General features: G+C 39.6%; 1 protein-coding gene across 10 annotated transcripts in view; it reads right to left on the minus strand.

The window, feature by feature from the left end:
• Positions 1-27,504, minus strand: part of MED12L (mediator complex subunit 12L) — a 317,585-nt gene that overhangs the window by 262,529 nt on the left and 27,552 nt on the right. For 7 of the 10 annotated variants that reach the window (XR_005058495.2, XM_037008237.2, XM_037008241.2 and 4 more), the window contains exons 3-5: positions 21,475-21,666; positions 20,069-20,101; positions 16,887-17,046 (exon numbers count right to left, since the gene is read on the minus strand). Coding sequence is in view for 9 of the 10 variants with exons in the window: in XM_037008237.2 (XP_036864132.1) it covers positions 16,887-17,046; positions 20,069-20,101; positions 21,475-21,666 (385 nt within the window). In the remaining variant the exon portion in view is untranslated. The remainder of the gene's footprint in view (positions 1-16,886; positions 17,047-20,068; positions 20,102-21,474; positions 21,667-27,504) is intronic. The other 3 variants (XM_037008243.2, XM_037008239.2, XM_037008238.2) reach the window with 1 other exon arrangement.

Raw genomic sequence — 27,504 nt, forward strand, 5'->3', positions numbered from 1 at the left:
GCTAAGACAGACTGACTGGCGGGGTCTGTTCCTCTCTGAAGTTCAAGCAAAGGAAGCCTGAAGAAAGAGGCGAAGGTTCGGCCATGCCACTTTGTGAGCAAAGGCACCTACGGGAGGGGTGAGTAACACAGCTGAAGGAGGAGGAACAATAGTCCCAAAAGAAGATATGGGCCATCACAAGGCAATACATAAATAACTGCACGATTGTGTGACAGTTAATGCTTACAGGTTTCAGGGTAAAAAGAGACCGGAATGGCCAACCAAGGAAACGGATGACAAGAAGGAAATGGGTGACAAGGTCTCAGGCAGGCAAAGGGGAAGAGGGGTTGACAGAAGTAAAAGTGGGGTGTCCCCGGCAGCAAGGAAACTCCTACTGCACCTTTCTTTACACTGTGCGCTGGGAGTATCTGACACATTGGGACAACAGCATTTGACACTTTTCTTGGTTTGTCCCTCTTGCTATCATGTGTCCAAGTCTTGTTTCTGTTCTGATGTGGACAATGCTAACTGTCGCACTAAGGGATTTTTTCCAGTTTTCCCTTTTCCCTATCAACCCCATACAAACATCTGAAGGCAAGGCTCTTGGCAACCACAGAATCCAATTTTAGCCCTTAGAACAAGAATTCCTTATTCAACACATCAATCACCAATCACACCACCAGCTTCTCGACACGAATACAGTTTCAGGAGTTTCCTCCTGAGAGAGGGGCTCATACTAAACACCTGCCACCCTAGGCTCAACTCCTTCTCAGGGGTGTGACAGAGTTGTTTGAAATTCATATCACTGTCTCAAAGTTCCTCAGTTTTCTATATATACCTGAGTGAGCAATGGCTTTGGCAATGGTGAGATATTCCCACCACAGAATAACAGGGACTTTATTTTTACAAATATTAAATTGCTACAGTTAATTAACCCCTTAGGACAAGTCCCCACAGCCTTCCACAGTTGAGACCAAGCCTCAGGGTTTACCGACTCAGGAGAGGAAAGCTACTGCAAGACAACAGACTTGATGAGGAGACCACAGCTGGCTTCCCTGCAGAAAGAACTCTGCACTCTTAAAGCCTCGGGGATGATGGGAAGGCCCCTCCTGAGGATCTGGGTGGGAGGAGAGGACAGGGAAGAGCAGCGAGGTGGGCAACACATTTGCTGCAGGCCCTCCAGAAGCAGCAAAGCCACTTAAATTATTACATCGACATTTCATTAGCCTCACTCCTCTTTCAGCTTCTGCTACAGAGGAAGGGGCAGAAAGCCCGAGTCATTTACTGAGCAAAATAAACTACATTTCCCTTTTACACTTTGCATTGGAATTTAATTCCATGATCAGCTGTGATTTGAATAAATTTCCTACAGTAAAAGCACAGTATTTACTACTTCAGTCATAAACGCAGTTGCTGTAAAGTGTGTACTTCTGAACAAGCTTTAGATAGGTAACAACAGTCTTTCATCAGAACATGAATAAAATACTACAGACACCATATTGCCAGATAACCATGTAAAGTAATTCTAGAGCAAAAAACTCTAAGACCTAAACATGCTCACACGTTATGCAGACCAAGCAAAGCCATCTCCATTATCCTCTCCTCCAAAACTCACCTGGTTTTGTTTTTCTGGAGACCAAAGACTGATGCATGATATATCCATGTAATTAAATCTATTCATTTTAGCTGTGGTACTCTCATAAAGACATTCCAACGCACTGTTTTTGGACCCTACCTTAATGTGTTTTCTAAATATATTCTATGTGCTCCCAGGCTCTGAAGTAACAGTAGTTGAAACAGGCTTTCGAGCCACTTTACTCCAGGGAGTTCATGTGGAAGATTATACACACTTTGTCTGAAATGACTCTAAAACTTGAAGTACATCTGTTTCAATTTTTGAAAAAAGCATTCTATTCACCATGGAATTAGCATTCCCATGGAAATGCAAAAAGAATAGATCCAGCTTTTATAAATCATTAAAAAGTTAGTAGCTTAGAGCCCTGTAAAAGAACAAGGCCACTATATATACAGTTTGGAACAGGCACCAGTTTTCTAAAAGGAACATAAAAACATACACTAAAGACATACAAAAAAATATATTTCAGAAGATACAAAAGGAACTGATAACAGTGGTTCCCTCTGAAGTGTGTAATGAGGATCTAGCAGGCAGTGGGCTAAAGGACAGTGCATAAGACTTCACTACCCCCTTTTAAGTATTTTGTCTTTTCTACCATGGATATGTATTACATATTTTTAAATGTTTTAAGTCACACAAGAAGCTGTGTTTAAAAATTCTGTTTATGCTTTAAACAATAAATCTGCAAGATGCACAACAAATAAATAAACAGTAAACGCTGAGATTTCTGAAGCACCCTTCATATCTCAGCCACCACCACTCCCAGCCCCAGTTGCACAGTCACTCCGCATTCAATGTGAGCACTTTGGAAACTGTGTAAAGCAAACAGGATTCAGAAATGGAAGTCTAGGAAGGAGTTCCCAGTTCCCCCACTTTTCTTGGATTTTCTCACCCCAATCTGTGAACACCTAAAAGTGCTTACATTTACGCAGACCAAGCAAAGCTATCCCCTTTATCCTCTGTAAGATTTCATGAAGAGTGCCCCAAATGAAAGTATGTAAAATTAGTCTGTAAACTACAAAAACTTCTAACAGATATTCTTGTATAATATGTTCCAAATGTAGATGTGTATGCATGTACCAATTGCCATGAACAGGAAAAAACTACAAAATTGGGATTCTGATTAGCATTTTATCACAGAATATGATCAACTAACTTATGCAGGAGTCAATGTTAAAACTGACTAGAAAACAGAAACTGTCGAGTGGCAATAGGTTAACAGGAAACTCAAGACTAGGTAATTCACCCAAACCAGCAAGAGCAGAAGAAATGATAGTAAAGATCAAAGCAAATAGAGTATACACAGCAGAACTATAACCCTAACTCATTTGCTCTCAGTTTGCCAGAGAGGAAGATAATTAATTTAAAACCAAGAAATACTTTTTCAGATTCCAAAAAAAAAAAAAAGAAAAAAAAAATTTCCTCAGTTTTTACTTAAAGGCTAGATTTCTTTAAGTCCCAGCTCATATTTTATTACTTCAGAAAACCTTCCCTAATTTTTGCAGTCATTTCCTTTAAGAGTACAGGTAATTCTGTCCTCTCTATTGCTGTGTTAGGTATGCATCTTATTTCCACCAAAACAATGGCAGCTCCTTAAAGGCAGACAGCATAGACCCATTTGGTTAAAACTCTTCATAGTCTCTACCCCAATGCCCAGAATTTTAATAAAACTTTTTTTTAACTAGATCATTCCTTATTCAAATGAAATGTCAATGGAATGCATTTTAATTCAAATGTCTTTGAATGCATTTTTCTAAGAAATTCTAAAGCAATCATGGGCAGACATTACCTTTGATTTCATCAAAATTTAACTGATTACACACACACTCTACCCCACCACCACTACCACACACCTGCACTCTGACATGGATCAGGCTTTAACACTGGCACTTTAGAAAAAGCTGATACATGTTTTCATAGGGCAACACCGAGGAATGCAGAGTTATACTGCAGCATATTAAACTTGATCAAAAACTTCTAGAAGTTTCTATAAATCAGGAAAGTACAATGGTGGTTCCCAGGGTCTAGTGGGAGGGGAAACTACTCAATGGGTATAGTTTCAGTTTTGCAAGATAAAGTTCTAGAGATCTACTGCACAACAATGTACATATATTTAACTCTACTGTACAAGTGGTTAAGATGATGAATTGTGTGTTTACCATTTTTTTAAGTCTGTAAATTTGGAAGTTTTACATAATTAATTGAACAGCTACACACCTAGAAACACATTAAGTCTTCCAGTTTTTGTTAACATCTACAGAAGTATTTGGTTTTTGTGAAAAGTAAACTCTTACATTTTAACAGCAAGGTATCTTCCAGAAAAGGCATCAACAATAAAAATAAAAAGTAACAATTTGGGACTGAGATTATGTTTAGCTACCTTTTTGTTTGTATCAAAGTTATTATTACACGTCTTAGAGTCCAATCATTCTACATGATTTACTGTAAAAACAACAGCCCACCATCCATAAATCCTTCACTTCCCATTCTCTAATTACTTTCAAATATTTCATCCATTGTGTTTCTCTTCTTCATCTCTTTATCTCTAAATAACACTATGAGTCTTACCTCTTGATGTTAAGCATTATCAACTGGCCTCCTACTACAGCAGATGGTGGAATATTCAGCTCTTTCACCTCCCACCAGGATAATACTTACATATTGCCCATCTTCCTGTATTCCCAACATAAACAGATTTTCATTCTGAAGCCAGTGTGTTTGTAGGTCAAACAAGTAGCCCTGTTCTTATTACTAGAAATCATCTGATTATTCATGTAATAGACATGAAATAAACGAAGTGAAAGAAATAAATAAAAATACCTTTAAATGTTAAACGGAAATGTTAGAGATAAACTTGAAATAAGAACATAAACACTTATGCACACACACACATGCCGATATATATATATATAAGTCTCCATCCATCCACTGGCAGGGCCTAAACACCATGACATTCCAGTAGCAATGATCATCTTCAGCATTTAGATCTTGCTTTCTAAATACCGTTCTCCAGTAGGAAGAAAAAAGGTTCCTTAGAGAAATGGCTGATGGCAAATCTGAGGCAGAAAAAGTTCAAGATGAGCTTGGGGCATTTTTCTGTGCCAGAAAGCAAGGAGGTGCTCTAAAATAAATTGTGTTGTGATGAAGCTACAAAAGTGCTTGATGTTTTCCATTGGCCAACTCTGGGACAATCTGAACATCGTAATGAACAATGAATCTAACTGGCTGTAACATACTAAATGAATCAAAAATCCATGAGCCCATTACAATCATCAAAGATAATTTATTTTTAAAATAAGAAAAAAATAGAGAAACTCATTTATCGCCACTCAACATCCAATTAGGCAATTCTTAAAAATTGACAAAGGAAAATAATTTAGCATTTACTCTGCCTTTTTTAGAATTACTATTACAGTTGATGAGTAAAAGCCCATTTTTTCAGAAGAATCCAACACCCAACCATTCCCAGTAAAGTAACAATTGCAGACTTGCTTAGTTGGAGATGGTAACACTTTCAAGTAAAGATTGTTGAGAGGTGGGATAGGTGCAGGTGCCAGTCTTACCCCAGACCCCTCGCTTCTATTGGGGAATGGTTTTTACCAGATAGCCCGAGTTCCCTCACCAATCAAAATCTATTTGTCATGCCTAATAAAGCATGAATTTAAATTACACTTATACAAGCACTTCAGTCCAATCTTCAGGCTTATTTTCATAGTAAGCAAGGCAACTCCTTCATGACAAATGTGATACAAGAAACATTGTGAAAACGTGGAGGCAATCTTGACTTGAAACTAATGAGAGCTTGTCCCTAAAAACAAAAACGTTAGTATGCAATGTCTTCAAGGACCCGAACTCAAAGTAAGCTGGTTGGCTTAGATAAGAAACCAGACCGTCAATTATGTGTTCAGCAGGGTTTATTTTTGCAGTCCAAGTGGCTCAGTGACTATGTCACAAATTAATTACCCACTGTGCAAGAAGGGTAGCTGCCACTGCTGTGTATTTCTGGGGTGATAAGGAGAGTGCTTCCCAGAGTACAGTCAACCAAGAAAACTCTCTCACCCAACACCAACACCAAGCTCAAGAAACTTCAGGAGACAGAGGAAACAACGGGGGGAAAACTGAGCAGTTCCCTGGGCAGTTTAACCACGAAACATTTTAAGCTTCTTCTAATCTATCTGTTCCCCTAAGAAAGCCCTCGGGCCCAAGATACGTCTTGTCACTTGTCACCATATTGAACACGCAACAATTTTTAGAAAGAATCAGTCCTACTCATCTGGCAAGCAATTTCATCTTTCTTTCATTCCCACGCACCCTGGACTTTGTTATGCTCTGCCTGCTACCCTAGCACCCGTGAGAACTGGAGTGCTGATTCCTCCAATGCTGCCTGCTGCCCGGTCCCTGCTGGCACCTTTCTCTCCTTGCCTCCCTGGGCCCAGCCCCACGACATGCACATCTTCCTAGCGACCACCCCATCACTGCAGGCAGGGAAGAGCAAACACCTTCCAGTGAGTCCAGCTCCGTCTATGCCAGCAAGTTACTTAACTTCTGAGGCTTGCGTCCCTCATTCACAAAACAGAGTAATAAAACCTACATCACAAGCTTGTTATAATGATTCCAGATAATGTCTGCAAAGTTACACACAAAACAATAAATACTGGCCAGCAGTAACAGTAGTCCTGGTGGCAGTTGGACTATTACTAGTCCACATTCACTGTGTGCCAGGCACTGTTCCAAACACTTTAGAAAATGTCCTGCCTTATTTCATCCTTGGAAGGTACAGTCAGTTACCCCCACTTCATAGATGCGAGTGTGAGGGAGAGTGCTGTAACAGCAAAACAGAGATAAGCCTCGCATGGCTCCCCAGCATCCCCTAACAGAACCCCCATGTCCTATCCCAGCCAACAAGCCTCCTCACAGCCTCACCACTGCCCCACTGGTAACTGATGCACCAGGTGAAAGACAATTCTGGCCATACCCCAAGTCAAACTATTTGATGACCCTGTTTCTCTGCAGACACCCTCCTTCTGCAGAAGTGCCCCTCCGTACACAACACTCCCCAACTCTGTCCTCCTGAGAAATGCCTCTTCTTTCAAAACTGTATCAAATGTCACATTCTCTGCAGATTTCCCTGGGCTTCCCAAGTTCCTAGGGACTTGCTCAGCATTCTTAGCCATTTCACTATTAGCTCTGCCTTCCTCCTCCCACCCTAAGTGAACACCTAGAGGGCAGTGCTACCTTCTCCCTGCCTCCACGGGCCCGCAGTGTCCAGGACAGACCTCAGAGCCTAGTTCGGTCACACCCACCGAGGAGCTTTGTGCCCCGCTCTGCACACAGGGTCTTCATCTGTGAAACGGAGTAAGTCTCTCTCTCAGAGCACCAAAATAACAGATCATACATGGGCAGAATAGACACAGAACCTAGCAAACATTCACTGAGATATGGAGAAGAATGTGGTATCACGGCACACCACAGTAATCCTCACAGACCTGGTGAGGGATCCACTGTCCTCAGACAAGCCAACAGGAAATACAGCCTTGGGTTCCATCAGCAAGGGGACTGGTACCCAAGGTGGAAAAGCTCCCTAAGTAGCAAAGATCGCTTCGCAGCACGCATCAGGAGCTGCTTCACTGTAGGGCTGAAGAGCACTCCACATCCCAGCCACCGCAGTGAGGCGGACACCCCACTTGCTCGAGAAAGGCTGTTACAGGGATCGCAAAAATGGCAGTAAACTCCAGAGTTACAATTAGTTGGCTCGGCAACAGTAAGGCTCCTCACAGCAGAAATTCCTACAAATAAATGTACAAAGCTCTGCATTATTTACTATAAAGTCGCTTTTCCTAATCTGTTCTAAGACTTTAACTATGTAATGCCGTAAATTTTGCTCAAGTATTAGCTAGCCCATTTTAAATGCTTTTTGCTAGTGATCTCAAAGCATTTAAGACAGCTAAACACTCGTTTTAAAGAAAACTTCAGCTTTAAAAAATATCTGGAATCAAAATCGTAGTATGTCTGGTGTTCTTTCCCTTAATTCTGTAACACTCACCTATATGATAGCATTTTTTAAATATCATGTCCACCGATAACCTTTCATTTTTAGGTCTCGTAGGACTCAGAATTCTAACCTCTTCCTTCAAGTGTCCCTAATTCACCTCTATTTAAAAATCTCTGCCCTGATGTTAGGATTTGTCAGAGTCAATAATTCTCTATCTGCCCCCTTCTTGAGATACCATGTGAACCCAAGGCCCCTCCCACCCTTCTCACTTTGGGGTACACCCTGCTGGGTACACCTCTGCCTGCTGCAAGCTCCCCAGAGCAACAACCCATTTAATCTGCATTTCAGATCCGAGACTCTCTGCATAATGATAGTGAAGATCTCTGTGTCGCTGTGTTTAAAGGATGTACACAACGGGGCCTGCTCCCTTGTTGCTGTTAGCCCACTTAACTTTAGGAAAAACTCCCTTCAATAAAATCAAACAGCAGTGCTTTATAGCTCTATTCCAACACCGAATGTGGGAACTGAAAATAAAACATATGTTTCTATTACAAAGAAATAAAGACCATTTTCTACTGGAAACACTTTACAAATCCTAAGAACAATCATCAAGACAACAGAAGTCATAAAACCAATGCCAGAAAGGGATGACACTCAATAGTCAATCTTGCCCCAAATGTGCTGAATGGTTCTTTTTGCCATCAAAGCCAGAACATAGAACCTATTACTGCAAGTTAATCTTCTGAAGTGTACGCAATTTAATCCAATTCAACACATATATATGTGTGTGCTTGCTTGGCTGTTAGTTTGCATGGTGTGTGAAACGTGCTATATTATGACTGTGTCATCCCAGCCAAATGCTTCCAAATGCATGTATAACTTACTTAAAGAAGTTGAGGAAGGTGCTGCAAAGCAGAATGTGACAGGTATCAGGTATAACAAGGTGACAATAAATCAAGATCAGATATTTGAAACCATGTGCTTATACCATAGTATAAACAACACACTACACTTGCATTTTAAAAACACATGTGAAACTATAGAAAGAGGAGCTGAATATTTACATAGTTAAATTACCTATTAATTATAAAGAGCAAAATAGTGGCTTTGCAGTGGAGAAATCTGGTAGGCACACCTTATCAGTCTCACCACCAGTACTCGGACAGTGAGGTAGGGTGTGCTGAGACACACATGGCATGGCTTCCACTGTGCCCCTACCCTCATAACTAATCATGAGGAATTGGACAAACGCAAATCAAGGAACAGCCTACAAAATAAGTGCTCTGTCCCCTCAAAATACCAACATCAAGAAAAAGAAAAGGTGAAGAACTGTTCCAGAAAAAAAGACTTAAAAAAAAATGACAAAGGCAACATGGACTGTAGATTGGATCAAGACTGAGATGACTGATCTCTGGAGAAACTAAGGACTTTGCTCTAAATCACCCAGCCTGCCACTTGGAGTTAACACCCAAAGCTCTTTCCAAAATGCCAGACATAGGGGTTGGGGTGAACTCCTAAAACCCATGTGTTTGGTAAATATTTTCACTTTTAGCCTTAAGCATTCTTAGATTAAAGCTTTTATACTCTACCATAACAAACTGTACAGTAGGAACTTGACTTTCATGGATTTGACATTCACATCAATGATCCTAAAGACCCATGAACTATAATACTCTGTAAATAAACTAAGTCAAAAGACAGAATTAGTGACTTCTCCGGCCTGTAGTACCCAGGCCGTGGGAACATCACCCGGGGGTGGCATTCAAATAAACTACCTGGCCCTTTGTTGCCTCTCTTTGCCTGCTTACTTCGGTTGGAATTTATTGGAATTTATCTTACATATGGTGCCAAAACCCAGGAAGGAGTATCAGTGCGGGCCCAGACTGGCCACCGGTGGCTCCGCCCCCTCCTTCCCCGACCCGGGACCTCAGCCTGCTCTCTGCTGCGTGGACTATTTTCCAGTGAGTCCTCAGTTTCCCCCGGTCTGTTTCCCTCCCTAACTCTGTTTCACCTGGTCCGTTAGAAATCGTATGTACGTCCAGGTGACCCACCCTCTGCAGGCATCTGGCCCGCCCCTGGCCCTGAGGTACGGGAGATGTCCCTACCCCAGACCCCAGGACGTCTGCGGGCATCCGGCCCGCCCCTGGCCCTGCAGTGGGGGAGAAGTCCCTCATCCAGGCTCCCAGGACGTCTCCCCTGACTTGGCACACTTGGGACACTGGGCGCTCCTCTCAGTGGGATTAGTTGGGGAGTGGCACAGACATGGGGAGCCAGCCCTCAAAAGCAGCGGTTCAGACCCCATTGCGGTGTCTCAGTTCTAATTTGGCTACTCTATGTTTGTCCCGGGAAGTTCGCAAACAGAAGCTAGTCTTCCTTTGCTCTGAGGCCGGGCCTCAGTATCCCTTGGACAATCAACCTCGCTGGTCCCCTGAGGGAACTTTCAATTTTAGCCTCCTCATCACCTTGATCAATTATTGCCACTGGAGCGGAGAGTAGGGTGAATTCCCATATGTGCAGGCTTTTTGGACTTTGCGCTCCCGCCCAGACCTTTATGTTAAGTGTTCAATGACTCAGGTTCTCCTGGCCCGATCTCCAGTTAAAGATTGTCAGTCTCTTACTCTGCTCAGTCCTTCCTTTTCAGATCCGCCAGAAAAACCTCTGTCGCCCGCCTCCCTCAGCTCGCGATCCCCTCCCCCTCTCTCCACCACCATCTTTAAGTCCTTTGTCTTCATACGTGTCACCGCCATCTTAAAGTCCTGTATTCTCAACCATGCCATTGTCCTGCTCCCCTCTTCTGGTGGCTGCATCACCCCCTCCCCCACTCCTTCCGCCTTCACTGCCGTCTTCCCCCCCAGAACACGCTCCTCCCGCCCTCTGGTTCCAGAGGCCACAGACAGGAAGCTGAGGAGAGGGAAGGCAATTAGATATCAGTGACTCAAGTCTTCATATCGGTTTGTCTGTCTGTGTATATGTTTTTGTGTGGGAGGTGTTGCTGACAGTAGTCACTGTATCTCAGTTTGTACGTTTGTGTGTCTAGGTGTATAGATGAAAAATATTTTATTTAAAAACAAGCGCTTGTGAAAATTGGGCATTCTAAAACTTCCAGAAAATCTGATAAAAATGTTAAGCATTAATGCTAATTTGGATTTAGCTGAGGCAGGCATGTCCTTGTTATCAGCTGCCTAAGTTTACCTAAGGTCATTTCAGTCGATATTATCTCTAAATCTTTTAAGAATAAAATGCTTAAAGGCTTGGCTTTGTCTAATATTCAGTAAGGGTTTTGTAAGTAATCTAGAATAGTTGCTAAAAATAAGCAAACAAGCCTAGCAAATAAATATCTTAATAATAATATTGTATTAATGTATAAAAGTGTATATATATGCAAACAGCCTGAGAATTTTTGTAGTAACCAAAATTCTTAAAGTTTGCTAAGTTATATAGACATATTTTGTGCCTAATAAGAAATTGTGCCATAAAGCACATTTCCAAAAATGATAATATACATTCATAGCTGTATCAATCTGAAGAATGCTAGTGTAACAGTTTACAGTAGCCTATTTCTCAGTGTTCACTAAAAATTAAGGTACCTATTGGTTTTAAGTTCTAATTAAAACTACTTAAAGTAATAAAGAAAACATTTCTGCATGCTAAAGAATGTGTCTTTTGATAATAAAAAGTAACTTTGTTCTAAAGTACAGCTGTTTATTTAGAGAGAGAACTCTGAATATAAGAAGAAAGTTGTAGAAAGTTTTAGAAGAATTTAATATAGTCATGCTATATAAAATTAAAGCAAGTGAGTCTCAGTATCAAGTACACAGCAAAATTAGAATTTTGTTTTCAGTTAAAAAGACAAAGTTTTCTTAACTGTTAGTCTGCTCTTAATATTGAAAGATTGCAAAGGGTTCTCTGTTTTATCAAAGCAGTTTCTCATGCTTAAAGTCTCAGTGAGTTGTCAGAGTATTTAAGAAAATGAGATCTTAATATTGAAAGGACTAAAAGCTGAACTTTGCTAACAACTGTGTAACCTTCTTTATTTGCCTTTGAGGTATTTTGTTGTCATTCTGGTTAAATGGATAAGTATTGCTTCATGGCAATCTATAATCCTATTTAAGCAAGTGCCAAAAAAAATAATAAAATTCAAAAAGGTACTTTTACCTCTAGTTAACTCTGATATTTTCCAGAGGGTCCCTGGAACATGTCAAAGGAACTTTTTCTCATTGGAGAAAGTATTTGGCTAATTTGGCTTATTTATCTGATATATAATTACCTGCTTAATTACCTGGAAAGCACTGTCAAAGGGAATGATGCTAAACTTTGTTATTGAATGTTTTATGTTACAGAAATATCAGAATTTCCTTATGTCAACTGTCTTACAGTAAGCTCTTGTCAGGTCTTTAACCATTGTCATTTCTAAGTCTTTTGTCACTTATAGTCACTGTTTTATTACTCCTAAGCTAGCAAAGAACTAGATTTCAGCAGAACAGATATTAGTTATATAGGATTAAGTAAACTAAGGAAGATGATTTTGTGACTTTTTGTTTCAAATGTTGTTGATAAAGTGTTTTAAGCTTTTTTCTCTTAAGCTGACAGCAGTTTAGTAAATGATTGCCTTTATAAGCAGAACTGAAACTTTATCTTTCTCTCTACCTGATCCCTCCAGAATTTAAAAACTCTCAGTGACTATTTTTATATTTCACGGCAGTATGTTTATTTGCACAAGTTCAATAAGAATCTGCTTTCCTTGTAAAAGGACCAATTAAAAACACTGATTATATTACTAAGGCTTTGACTAGAATGTCATACCTGAGAGACATGTATGTAAACTCAGATATGAACAGACAGCTTTAAGGAACTAAGATTGTCTTTATAAAGCCAACAAAGCCCCTTAGAAGAACTGGCCTGGTACCTTGCTTACAGAGTTCCCAGCAGCCTTACCAGGTAAGTAAAGAAGGTCACTACCTGGCAGGTGCAGGAACCTCAAGAATGTCTTGAGAACCTCAGAGAAGAGAAGAATTCACCCAAATGTACAGGTACTGCAGGCACAACCTGAGGGCAAGTCTAGCTTGGCTTTCTGACCTCAAGAAGCCTTTAAAAGTCCAATCTTAAATTCCTTATAAAAAGTTCCAGCAAAGCATATTTAAAAGAGCCTATGTAATCAATTGCTCTTCTTGCTGCACTTATGCAAATAATCAAGCCCACTATTAATTATTTTCTTAATCTAGCTACTTCTAATAAAAATGAGGGTGATTTTAGAGAAAAGTATTGTTTCAATAATGCAGTCTTATCTATACTAAATCCCAATACTAGTCATTGAAATGTAAACTTGATCCAAAATTCCAGTCCCCCATAATGGCCTGGCTAATGCCTCTGCCTTGCCCCTTAATAACAGTTTGTGGTTTACTCTCAATTGCCCCATGTGTTTTAAAGTTCCTTCAACAGCTCATGCCAGAAATTTCACACATAAAAGTTAATCAACTGTTGCTGCATGAGTACTCGCCCCTCCTAACTGAGCCTTTGGCCATCAACCAGCCTTAAACTCCCCCACCACGATGCCCCTTGTCAGCCAGGAGTCGCCCATTATGACCAAAAGGCTAGAATGTTAGGCTGCAGGCAACAGGGGAAGGGGTGAGCCTAATGGACAACCCCAGGCCTCACCAAACAAGGTGAAGAGACCAACAGGTTCCGGTCTGACAACATTCCAGAGCCTGATGGGATAACCATCCCAACTAGAGCTCTTCCCCCAAGCTAAAGGATTAGTGGTAACTTTCTAGTACCTGGTTAAAGGCCAATGAGAGACCCCCACGTACCCTAGACGAGCCAATCCTCGAGCCAATGTACACCTTTGCTCTCCCTCCCCCTGCCTTCTTTAAAAACTTGCTGCCTGCCCTGCTGGGTGTGACTTCTCCGGCCTGTAGTGCCCAGGCTGCAGGAACATCACCCAGGGGTGGCATTCAAATAAACTACCTGGCCCTTTAAAAAAAAAAAAAAGACAGAATCATGTGTGTTATGTGACTTACAAAAGAAAACATAGCTACCAGGAGAACTTAATCGACCATCCACTGGGGGAGCAAACAGTAGAAATTTAGCTTTAGGGAACAGAAAATAATCCCCCCTGAAAACCATCTTGTTACAATGGTAAGAAAATTAATGGTAAAAGTAATGAATCCAACAAGAAAGCCATGATTCTTGGCTGGAAATAAAAGAGCTAGGTTTCCCCCACTTGGTAGAGGATATCATATGGTTCTGGTGATACATCTATCTGGGATTCCTAAAAACTACACCTTCTTTGCAAATGACGAGGGTCTATCAGACTTGGACATGCCCTAAAATTGTTTCAAGTTTCACCTGGCAGTATCATTCCTGCATGACCACCCTTTTTTGCTTTTCTGTGACAGTTAAAATCAGATTTAAATGAGTATCAAGGAAAACAATGATAGGAACAAGTTACCAAAGAAAGTGAAATGAATCTAAGGAAAGCATAAGCAGTCTCTCCATTAGAGCTGCCGATCTAGAAGTTTCAAGGGTTTGAATGGGAGCAAATTTAAAAAGAAAAAACATACACTTATAAATGCTACAGGACTAATTACTTATTTGTCTTAAAAATTACTGAGCATCTTCTGTATGCCAACTACAGTCCTAGGAGATCCAGCACTGAACAAATCTGACTAAGTTTCTCATGCAGAAATCTGATGGCTGGGCATGAGTGAAGACAGGCAATTAATAAATCAAGATATACCATGAGCTCATGTTATATTTTAATTTATTAATTGTATTAAGAGCTATGAGAAAAATAATGCAAGAAAATATAGCATAGTGACGGGGTGCTGATGTTTTGACTGCAGTGGTCTCAGAAGGCTTCTCTTAAGCAATGCCATCTGAGCTAAGACAGCAATGGGTGGGTGGGAAGCAGGCCACGTGGACATCTGAGGGTGGGAGGGACAGCGGCACCCTCAGGTCAAGGCCCTGCAGTAGCAACATGAGCACAGGCTGCTGGCACTGGCCGAGGTACACATCCCAGTGAGACAGGGGCCATCAGAGGATTCTGAGCATAGGTGTGGAGCGTGACTTACGTCCTGGTAACAAGGTAGAAAGCTGTCATTAGAGCAAGAACAAAAACACCATTAGCCAGAGGCTCTGGAAACAGAACAGGCAAAGGTGGTGGTGCTTCAGGGCAGTGGCGGCAGAGGCAGAACGACTACTGGTAGGATCTGATGTTTTGTAAGTAAAGTGGACAGATTTGCTGAGGGACTGAATGTGGAGTCTGGAGAGAAAGATAAAAGACCAGAATGACAAAATTATCCACCCAGGGACTACACGTAACATTTACTAAGGAGAAGTCTGAGGAGGACCCAAGTTTAGGGATGGTGAGAAATCAAGGCTTTGATTTGATATACATTAGGTTTCAGATGCCTATCAATCATCAAAGTGGAGATGGCTCATGAGCAACTGGATGTCCAGGCTCCAGAGAGAAGTATTAATAAGTGCATATATACATAAGCATAAAATATGAACACACATAAATAACAAAATTGTAAGTACATATAAAATATAAAGACAATTGCACATATATGTTTGAGTATATGAATGAAGGGAAGTCCAAGAAGGAAAACATGAAGAAGGAAGGAGAGAAACATGAACATTACACTGTTTATGCTTCGGCACCACTTGAAAATATTGTGATGAGAATATATTACTTCAGTAATCAAAAGGGAGCATTTCTTTTGTTTTCCCCAATAATAAGCAGGTGATGAAATAGCTGACAAAAAACAAATTAGAAGTACAGAATTAACAAAATACTACTGTGAACATTCAGAGACAACCATTGTTAACTTTGGGGATTATTCCCTCCCATTTTTTTCCCCTAGATATTTAAGTATTGTCTATAAAATACAGTTTTTGTTTCTTTTTCAGGACAGGTCATTTTTGCTTGTCTGTTTTCACACACACAAGAAAATGCTGAACTTAAAGGTGGCAACCATGGAATTCAGCCACGTTTTCTTTTGTTTTTGCATGTAAGTTTTCATGTGTTTGGAGTGGGCTCCACTTCCCAGCTCCTCAGGAGAGCGGAGCCCAACCCCCCCACTCCCTGACTCACTCATCTAGTTGGGTGCTGCCTAGCATCTCAGGACAGCTGCACTTCCTCTCCTTGTTCCTCAGAGCTCTGGAGTTGGGGCTTCCCTTAAAAAATCATAAACATGTTTCCATTTCATAGTTATTTGTTTATTTAATTTTTAATATTTAATACAGTTATTAGTTACCTAATCTTTAAATGGACATCTTTATATATAATTCTCTGTGCACAGTTCTAATGTAACATTGGACCTTTTATAAAGCATGCTTTAGCACCACTTCAATGAGTCAGTCTATTCACCAAGAGTGGAGATTCTGACAATAGTTTCCCTTTACTTCATTCAACAAATACCTACCACACACCTGAATGAGCACACACTCCTGCGTGTGTGTGTGTAGTTCGGGGGGAAAGATGACATAAAATTTTCAAAGGTAATTTCAGACAGTGCAACATGCTGTGAATAAACTAACAACACACAGGAACATAAGCATGAGGAAGGGGAGGAGAGAGGGAATGCTGTTTGGTTAGGTGGCCAGAGAAAACCTCCTGAGGAAAAGACACTTGAGCCAAAGCCTCAGTGAAAAGGAGGCAGCATGCAAATGTCCTAAAGAAGAGCAACCCAACCATGAAGAAGAGGCAATGCAGAAGCCCTGAGAAAGGAGAGAGCCTGGTGGTGGACAGAAGGAAGGCGGTGTGGCCAGAACAGAAAGGAGGAAGAGGGGGCAGATCATGGTCGGCCTCAGTGGCCACAGGAAAGATTCTGGCTCTTTATTCAAATTGTAATCAGGAAGCATTGTTAAGTTACAAATAGGGACACAATGTGATCTGATGTAGGCTTACCAAGTAGTGTGGAAATTGTGGAGAGACTAGAATGGAAGAAGCCAAAGTAAAAGCAGGGAGACAAGTTAGGAGGTGGCCACTGTACCCAGACAAGAGGTGATGGTGCCTTGAACCAGCATCTCAGTAACTGTGGGGTGAAAAAAGTGCTCAGATGCAGGACTTACTTTGAGGTGACCCCAGAGAACCTGAGGAGGTGGGGTCCTGGGCCTGAGTGAGCGCTGAACGGCTCCTCCATGCACACCCTGACTGACCTTGAGCCTCCCCACTGGCTTATCACTCACCTTGCTGGTTATGTCAACAGGCTCCAGGGAACAGAGACTTGCAGACTCAATAATGAAATGTAAAATGCACCACACTGCCTCACTTACCTAAATTGGGATCAGTAGCCTGACGTTTCTTAATTTTAGCTTCAGAAATAGCAGAGTAATAGGCACAAGTCATCTTGATCAGCCACGTTGCTCGAACCATTGGCACGGAATATTTAGCTAAATATGCAAAAACATCTTCTTTTTTACTAAGGATGGGAACCTAAAAAGAAGTAACATATTTATATTAAACACATATTATGTTCATCACTAGGCCAACATTAAGGGGAAGCAAAAGAGAGTCTAAGTCCCTGTTGCCTATAAGAAACTATATCCTTGATAGATTTTTAAACACTATGTGCAGCTTAAAAAAAAAATTTAAGCCGATTTTCATTAAGAATCAAAACTATGTTCAGTATATCGGCAGCACATCTTTATCAGTTGTGCATTCTTGTTTACAAAAAATTATTTTCAAATTCTCAGATACTGATAGCTACTCATCCTATCATCAAAACAGGGAAAATAATTTCCTAACAGTCCTCCAAGGGGTTTATCTCAAAATTGGAAGGGACAGATCAAGTGAAAAACTGTCCCCATTCTATGTGTTACCAAATAACATTTTTTTGTATAAAGCTTTCCAACTGTAGCATTTCATAAGAATAACAATTTCCAGAAAGCTTCATAAACTGCCTTTAGCCCACAATTTAAAATACAGACTAAAATGATGGATCAGTGAATCTGCCTAATAAACACTGAGCTAGAAATAGCAGGGTAATTAATTCACTGGTTTAAAGTAGACACTTGAGGCAGTTAATTATTTCTTCCAGACCACAAAGGTGCTATTTAACAAATTAGTATCCCAATGTACTACTGAATGGTTTGAAAGAGTTAATCCACTCTTCAAGAATTCCTCCTAAGTATCCCAGGAATAGCCCGTTCATCTGTATGCAATTTATTCAGTTTCTGAATACAGAGGAAGACATGGGCAGAGTACGTCGGCTCTGATGCAGCAGGTGGGAGCACTGGGACTGAGCTCCATTCCTGGCCCTGGCCTGTCTGGTTAAACACATCACTCCCAGGCTCTTCATCCATGAATGTGGTAATACCAATGCTGTCGCCTCAGAGACTGGTTAGAAGGGTAAAGCAAAATAACTACATGTATTGAAATTATAAGAATTTTTATTCTGTTGCCGGTTTTCAAGATTTCTCCATGGCAGCCACACTGTTTTCAAGCCATGGAGGTGACCCTCTCCTAAGAGGACCCTCGAGACCACCACCAAGGACATCAAGAACCCTGGTCTTGTGCCCCAAAATCATCTTTGATTTTTCTGCCAGAAATTAAGGCTTCAAACCAACTAACCAATTCACATAGCATGGCATTTTTCTCTTAGTCAAATTCTAGCTCAGACAGTGGATTTTTTGCATCATATATATGTTACAAATTTGACTATTCACACATTTGATACAAAGTGTGACCCCTAAATTAAAAAACCCATATTTTTTGCACATGACCCTTTAAAACAAACTATTTCACCTCGTTCTTATAGACGAAACATCAAGGTGCTTAAGTGCTGTAGGAAAAGCTTCCTGGTTGGGCACTGAGACGCAGTGTGCCCCACATACTGCACTTTATGGGGAACCTACTAGATCTTTGGTCAAGTACAGTTCCTGCCTTCAGAACATAACCCCTGTGCATAGGTGGCTACACATCACAAACAGAACCAGAAAGTAGATGAAAGCCACGCAGGTCACAGCTGTAAGATGCCCACTCCGCAGACCACCGTGATGCATTTTGACAAAGAAATTCCCTAAAAAGTTAGCTTACAAGGCACATCCTTCATGGAGCACAAGACTCTGTATTTACTATGGTTTAGGCCAGGGATGAGAAAAGCACAGGCTTATATATTCAAGACCTGAGCTGTTCCTTTTCACTAGAACATATAGTATGAGATCTGTGAGTGAATTTTTAGCATTTAAGGTCAGGTCGCCTCTCATTGAGTATACAAAAAATTACAAGATCAAGGCCTAAAAAATAGGCAAATGCAAAAAAGTAAAGTTAGTGCCTCCAAAGAAACATTACTAATAGTGTCTTTTATAGATGCCTAAGAATTTCTTTTGAACAGCAACTGAGAGAAAAATTTCTTCTGACCATATGAAATGTTTAGACGAAACAGCAAGTAAAACTGAGCTACAGGTCTTATTATTAACAAGCCAAGGTAAACCTTTACCTCAGTGCCTACTGGCAGGACCCTAAGAGAAATGGTTGGCCCAAATCAAGTGCTTTAGAATTCAGAAGAAAGTTATGTGAAGCAGGTTACTTTATTAAGGAAGAAGACACAGATTGATGGTTTTGTCAAATTTACACTTTGGGCCAGCTCAGGAAGGAAAATACGTTCACACTGACTCAAGTATGAATTCATTACAGTCATGGATTCAATTTTCGGCAAAAGAAACCACCTGACTTTACCTTGTGGCTGAACCTAGGCAATTACTGGACAGTTGTTTGGTTTCTACATAAAGCTAGAGCTGCTTCTAAATACCAAAAGAAAATGAAGACACATGGCAGATGATGGTTTTCCATCCATCAAAGGGATTCCCTTGAATCAACTTCCCCTGTGGATGCATGTTGCCATCAGCATCCTCTGTTTGCTAAGCAGTAGCAGAGGCAGAAGAAGACCCCCACAGACCACAGGAATCAAAGTAACCTGAAATGAACACATCATTCCTAGTGAAGTGTTCAAGAGCTAGAAGTATAGCTATTCCTAGAGGCCAGAAATCTCGTTTTCCAAATCCACCTGACAGTGATTGAATTAAAAGGCCCTTTACAGGCCACTGTTGACCTCTCTGTGGCTAAGTCTGTGGAGTACTGTGTATTTATGAATGGAAACCAGGCCTGGAAAACTGACCCATCTCACAGAGGGAACTATTCTGAACCTAGATCAGAGCTGGAAGATGACTCAGGAGCTTAACAGGAAAATGAAGGTCGTCTGCACTAAGCCATCTCACAGAGAGGTACCAGAAATTAAAGACAACATATTCGAGCTTTCTCATATGAAGACATCCAGAGAATGTCACCTTTTACCCAATTCAAAGAGCTTTGCCTTCTCAAGAAGATGATATGCTAAGAAGGGGAGGGGAAGGGATGGACCCTTGAAATGCCGAAGAAATGAATACTTTAAGGTATAGTCAATGGTTTTATAAAGAAAACATGTTTAACTTTACAAAGAATTAACGTCAGGGCTTACCTGAGGAACACCTGACTTGGCCAGAGGCAGCTCCTAATAAAGAGAGAAGAACAATGGCTAATACACTGCACCGTGATTCATCTCCCTCCTAAAAGATGAGCGACCACTAAACCCCTAAAGGAAAGGCATTGATTCCTCACCGTATTCATTTTCAGGAAATAGCCAAAAAATGTATTCTAAAAGTTTATAAAAAAGAGGAAGGTGTCAGGCTGAGAAGAAGGGGTCAGGCTGGCTACATGGGAGTTGAAGGCACTATGCAACATGGAGCGTATGGATTATGGGTAGAAAGCCATCGAATACCAAAGGATGCCCTCAGACTTCTACGGCCTTCAGTTACACTTCACAGGCCAAGTGGGCCCGCACGGTAAAGGTTCACCACTGGAAAAGAAATGCTCCATGCTTCAGCCTGTGTGGAGACAGAGCCACTACCGCTGACTGCTGTTCTTTTCAAGGATTTCAGTTGCCTTTAATGACTAAAATCTATGCAAGGCACCACAATGCTATGGCACTAGGGCAAAATAAAGTCAACTGGATCTGTAGGCACTGTTTTCAAAGAGCTACTTGAGAAAACAAGCAAGCAAATTAAAAAAAGAGCTCTCCTTCAAACTGGGCCTGCACCAAACTAATACACAAAAACTTAATATCAAGAGCAGAAGATGGGCACCCCTAAAACTGAAGGGTGCAGGGAAGATGAGAAAGACCCATGGGGTTATTTGAAAGGTACATAAGAAGTCAGAGATCAAGACTAGGGGGAGTTTTCTATTTCCATCTAAATTTCAGGACATTTTATATTATTCGGACTCTAAGATTGTTGAATCTGTATATCAATTTTCCACTTGAGGAAAATGATCAAAGACAAAAATTTTTAAAGAACCTTCTTACCTCACCCTCCAAAAAAACCAGGAGCTATGATTGAATCTGCTTCTTTTGTTCTAAACATTTTCAAAAAGTTTTTCGAGTACACACAGAATCACTCTTTATCTTACTTGTTAGGAAGGAGAGTTAGCTTAAAAGGTAGTTACTCTTCAAGACATGGAAATAACATCAAAACAAGGATTTCCACACAACAGTTTGGACATCCTGGCCTAAGAAAACTGAAAATGTACACTGAAATAAATGATGTCTTATTGCCTAGTCTTGATTTTAAAACTGTGTCTACCTAAAGTACACGTAAACTGCTCCCTATGTGCAATGTTTAGGTCCAAAGTTGTCCTAAGCGTCACATAGCATCAAAATAAAAAGGGAAATGCTTATGTGCAGCACACACCTGGTACAATATACCACCTGCCTTTGAGGCTTTGAGTGTTAGAGAGAATTGGGGAAGAGAAATATATACTTGAACATTATTTCAAACATCTTTATTTCTATAAGATCACAATTAAAACAATATAAGAAACTCATAATACCTTTTTGGCCAAAATTGCAAGTGGTTTATTTCCTGCTAAGTCAGAGAACCAGCTATGAATCGCACTCTGGGATCGAGCAGTAACCAGCCAATAATTATCTTTAGCATTAACTTGTGGTTTCTTCTTTCCGGTGTCCTGGAAAGTATTAAGCTTTAATTTCTCAGCTAATATGCTGCTAAAATATGCTCCAATCTGTGGAAACAAGAGAAAAAGAAGAAAAGGTTTAAAGACAATAAGCAAGTTTGTTAGTGCTGTTTAATATTTTATTTTTTGTCTTCATTGAAAATCTTTAAAAACTGTTCATCAAAAAATAAAATGGCAGTTTAAGTCCTTGAAGCCAAGAGATGTGAATTCCTTATACTAACTGTATTGCCAATGGATTTCAGCCCTGGACAAGTTTATTATGGATTCAATGAAACCAAAGAATGACAATGTAACGTTCTTGGGGTGAAAGGATTTATACCCAACTTTATTACCACGACAGCAGGTCAATCACTAGAATCCCGTCCGCTCAGAGCAAGTCTGCATGCAGCAAGGCGGTCTCTGCCTCTGGGCCTCTCTATCCCCTGCAGCCGTCTAAGTCTCTGTCCTCAGCACTGCCACCACTCCAGTCTTGCCTCTGCTCTCCTGCAGCCTTGCAGCTGTGCCACCATGTGTATATAGAGCCAATAACAACATATCACCCACAAAGTGTAGTGAGCTAGCCAACCAGGGCCAGGTGAGAATCCTGGCCGTATGAACCTTCACTTTATCCACACTAACATAATACAAAAATTCCCACAGCACCTTTGTACCACTATTAACAAGTAGTTTAAGGAAAAAAGAAGGGCCTTTGAAATTCTCTGTTAAAATAAAATTAATTACATCCTGAATAAATTTCAAGAGAATGGGGTCTGTTTTAATCTTCAGCTGTACTTCCTTTTCTTTTCCCCTTTTCAGCATACACACCCATTTGGAGAGAGTATTTTTCCTAAGAGGCATTGCATACAAGAGCAAAAAGCCTAGTAATCACACAGTAATCATTCTTTTTCTTGTTTCATCTTAATAGCACATATTTTTGGAAAGGGAACTCAGTATTTACACTCAGCGCTTTTTTAAAAAGTCTAGAGAAATTTAATTGATTTAAATGGCAAATTACAAAAGGTTCAATTGAATTAAACATTCAACATTTTTGATTGGGCTGCCAATTTCATGAGTACAACTGTTTAAAATGAAAGTGTGTTACCTGCACTGAATGGAGCAAAGTAGCAAAGAAAGCTTCCCTGAATGAATGATTGTAACATTCTCATATTAACCAAATTGAGAGAAGACAAATGAAGAAGAAAAGAACAAAAAGAATAGGGATAAAGTAATATCTAAAAACTAAGTGAATCCACAGAAAACCTACCAGAATTTCCAAGAATCTTATCAAAGCATCACATTTCATACCCTGGGAAGTCTTAATAATGTGATGCAAGCAACAATTTCTAACAAATACCTCCAGTAAAGTTAGCAGACAATGGCCACCATGATTAAAATAAAATACCTACCCTGGTGAAAAAAGTAAGAATCACTACCTTAATCCTCATAAGTCAATAAATAATTAGACCATAGGTCTGAACACAGCTACAAGCAATTTGCCAAGTTTATCTACCAGGGTGAAAAGGTGCTATAACTTCTTTAAAAGTAAATTGGCATTCCTTGATCCTTGTGATTGATGTACAATAAAAAAAGTGTGCTTGATGTGATCTGATAATAAATACTACAGTTGGCCCTTGAACAACATGGGCTTGATTGTGTGAGTCCACTTATATGTGGATTTTTTTCAGTACATTTATTGGAAAATTTTTTGGAAATTTGTGATTTTTTTTTTGTATCATTAATCTACAATTACATGAGGAACATTGTTTACTGGACTACCCCTACCACTAAGTTCCCCCAACATTCCCCATTGCAGTCATGGTCCATCAGCATAGTAAGACGTTGTAGAATCACTACTTGTCTTCTCTGTGTTGTACAGCCCTCCCCATGCGCCCCCCACATTATACATGCTAATCATAAGGCCCCCTTTCTTTCCCACCCCCTCTTATCCCTCCCTTCCCACCTGTCCTCCCCAGTCCTTTTCCCTTTGGTAACTGTTAGTCCATTCTTGGGTTCTGTGAGTCTTCTGGTGTTTTGCTCCTTCAGTTTTTCCTTTGTTCTTATACTCCACAGATGACTGAAATCATCTGATACTTGTCTTTCTCCACCTGGCTTATTTCACTGAGCATAATAATTTGTGATCTTTCGAAAAACCATTTTCTTAAAGAACTTACTTTACTCTAAGAATACAGAATATAATACATGTAATATACAAAATATGTGTTCATTGACTATTTACGTTACCAATAGGTTTCCAATCAACAGTAGACTATTAGTAGTTTAGTTTTTGGGAAGTCAAAATTTATATGCAGATTTTTGTGTAGGGGGGTCAATGCCACTGACTCCCATGTTGCCCAAGGATCAACTATGATTAGAAAAAAAGAAATCTGAGCTTTACCTTTTCTTCCCCTGAACAAACCAACTTCATAGTGTGTTTTTTTAGCAAATGTTTTCAGAATGTCCAAACACAATAAATCAAATGCAAAAAGTAAACAAAAACCAGTTGTTTGAAAAGGAATGGCCAATAATAGCAAACTGTTTTAATTTTAAATTTCTCCATCAGTGTTTGGTCTTTGCACCAAAGGCCTAAACACCTACCTATGCAAATTGTCTTATATGTAGAAGATCCTTATTTGCAATTATGCATAAGCATTTTAATCATAATAAAGGTATAAAAATTCTTTTTACAGAACTAGTCTCAGCAATATGTTTTATAACTATACTCTCTTCTATGTCTTTAATGATAGCAATGGAACATGGTGACTGCATTTTTTACTTCGTAACAAACCTTGTGAGTGTATACATACTGTAAAAAAAGGAGAAAATGCACATGAGACTTAAGAAAAAAAAGTATGATCATTTAATTTTACTATAACAACACTGTATTTCCATTGTTCTGAAACCAAAAAAGAGCCTCATTCCCAAGTCCCAAAACCTACCTGTTGGGAAAACTGAAGCTCCTACAGCCAGGATCCTCACCTGAACCTAAACTATGTGACGATGTAACTGGCTCACTGCTAGGCTACTGCTTCTACACCCACAGGCAATAAGCTATTACTGACTGAGTCACCATATAAAAAGCGCAGAGGCAGAGATGAAGGAGGGTTACAGACCTGCAGACTGTTGGATGCAGATGTAATTCTAGTGCTCAACCTATTAGCAGGAGAACAAAGCTGTGTATAAACCCTTTTACCCCAAGAATGTTCCATTGTCATTCCTCTGTCTCATTGAGTCCATAGTGAACTTGCCTAGGGCTGAAACCCATTGGCAAGACACTACCCCAAGTAACCACTTTGATTAGTTTCCTGTGTGTCTTTCCAGTGTATCTTTACATGAATACATGAGCAAATGCAAATATATTATTTTTCTCTTAATATGTATACCTCCTATGTACATTCAGTAAACATCTGAGAGCCTTTTATATCTGTATGTAGAGAGCCTCTTTATTTTCACAGACACATAATAATGTACTTTGCTGATACTACATTTTATTTAATCAAACCCGTTAATGGACATTTGGAATGTTTGTTCCAAACTTGCTATTACAGATCACATTAAAATGAAAGGCCTTTCCTATTTGTTATTTCATACATGCACAGCTATAGCTTTCAGATAAATTTCCTGAATTCAGATTGTATGATTCTGTGATTTTAATCAGCACTGTTAAACTGGCCTCCATAAGGTTTCTATCAATTTGTACCTCCTCAGACAAGGTATGAGTGATAAGGTTCAATTTAAAACGTGTTTCCATCCACCCAGAGCTATCTTGAAAATAATTCATTTGATAAGCAAATGGGGAAAAGTTTAGAGGCTACACCGTAATTCATGTATTTCATATTTATAAGATCAAATTCCCCTCAGAAGGTTTAAATCCTTGAGTAAATCTCACAGGACAGGTAATCACAGCAGCAGTTGTAATGGGTGTTATTTCCATTTACTCAGTTATTTAAATTCACATGAAACTTGATACAACTGAGAACAATTTGGCAGCTCATATTAAGAGATATAAAGCATTCATACTTTGTTATGAACTGAATTGTGTACCCCCAAAATTCAAATATTGGAGCTCTAATCCCAAATGTAATGGTATTGGGAGATGGGGACTTTAAAGGTTAAATGAGGTCGTGTGGGGCCCTAATCCAATAAGGTCCTGATAAGAAGAAACACCAGAGACACATGCACACAGGGGAGAGACCGTGTGAGGATACAGTGGGAGGCAGCCCAGCGCACACCGAGGAGAGAGGCCCGAGGAGAGACCACAGCTGCCAACATCTTTACCTTGGACTTGTGACCTCCAGAACCATAAGTAAATAAATCCTCAGAAAATCAAATTTCTATTGTTTAAGCCGCCCTATTTATTTTGTTATGGCAGCCCTAGCTGACTAATATACCTTCTAACCAAATGAATACGCTTCTGGGAATTTATCCTGTAGAACAAAAGCCAAATGTTCAAATACAACAATAACTACTTTATAAATAATCATAAACAATTGACAACAGGCTAATTGGTATGTACCAGCAGGTTCAGTCCATTATAGCACATAAAAGATAGAATGTTATCTATCCATTAATTATTATTAATATGAATACTTCGGCCTCAAGGAAAAGTACATACAAAATAATGTTACATTTTTTTAGAAATATAAAGAAGAAATTCTGGAAATGGATGGTGGTGATAGTTGTACAACACTGTGAATATACTTACTGTCAAAGAACTGTATGCTTAAAAATATTAAAATCATAAATTTTATAATGTATATTTTACCACAATAAAAATAAACACAAATGCAACACACACATAATTGTGGTCACAATGTCAAAAAGTGTATCAAGATGGAAAATGACAAAACTGAAAACACTGTATTTAGTTGATGGGAATCTGTAGAAAATGCTTCTATTTTTTTTCATATCATTTAAATATTTCAGGTGATACTTTAGTAAATTATCATTACATATGCATATGTGTACATTTGCACACATAAAGAGATCAGGAATGATACACAAACCTTTAACAATGATTATCTCTAGGGAAATATAAGTTAGTATAGAAATAAGTATGTTTTTTTTTTCTTTTTATTTGTCTGATGCAGATGTGTTCAAAAGTTACAATATTCAGAAAATAAAAATAACTCAAAAAGGGTAAAAAATAAATTCTTTTAAAGAATACAAACAGAAACATATAATTCTATCTATATACCTAATTGTTAGCATAACCACACAGAAAAAGACTTAATTGAAGACATTTTCTTAACATTCTACTTACCCTTAATGAAAATCAGTCTAAGGACAAAAAGTATCATAGAAAAACTGTAAATTTTACACGGTAACTTTGTCGTTGGAGAAGCACTGGTTTACTCTGGAACTGTTTAATGTGTACTGTGAGAAAGCATAAATAAATATGCTGATAATTTATTTATCACACAGGAGGGAGACACAAAGATGGAACAGGAATAAAGTAAGGGAAACCCTGTGGTACTGAGTCAGAACTGGTGGATGGATGGGTGGCGAGAAGGAAGCATAGAAGTCAGGGAAGGAGAGAGGAAGGCAAGAAAAAGAAAAAATTAATTTCTATATATTTTCCATACAAATTCTCTATCTGTGTCTGTTTCTGTATCTGTGTCCATGCAAAAGACCTAGAATTTACGATACGCTAGCAGCAATGAGCATGCTGAGCATCCAAATGGGGGCTGGGGCAGAGAAAAAAGAACAGATGAACCTGGAGTATGTCACTGTGCCAAAGTTAAGAAGTGCTCACAGACTGTAGGAATGTCAATCAAACCCAAGAGACAGGTTAACAGTGCCCTCACTGGCCAAAAGTGAGACAATGTAGGCAAAAAGAAAGAAGTAAATACATCGAATTTTAAAGAGTCCATAGGTTCAAAGCGATACTAAAAAATGAGGTGTCCTTTT

This window comes from Manis javanica, chromosome 3 (assembly GCF_040802235.1).
Source record: "Manis javanica isolate MJ-LG chromosome 3, MJ_LKY, whole genome shotgun sequence".
Lineage (NCBI taxonomy): Eukaryota > Metazoa > Chordata > Mammalia > Pholidota > Manidae > Manis > Manis javanica.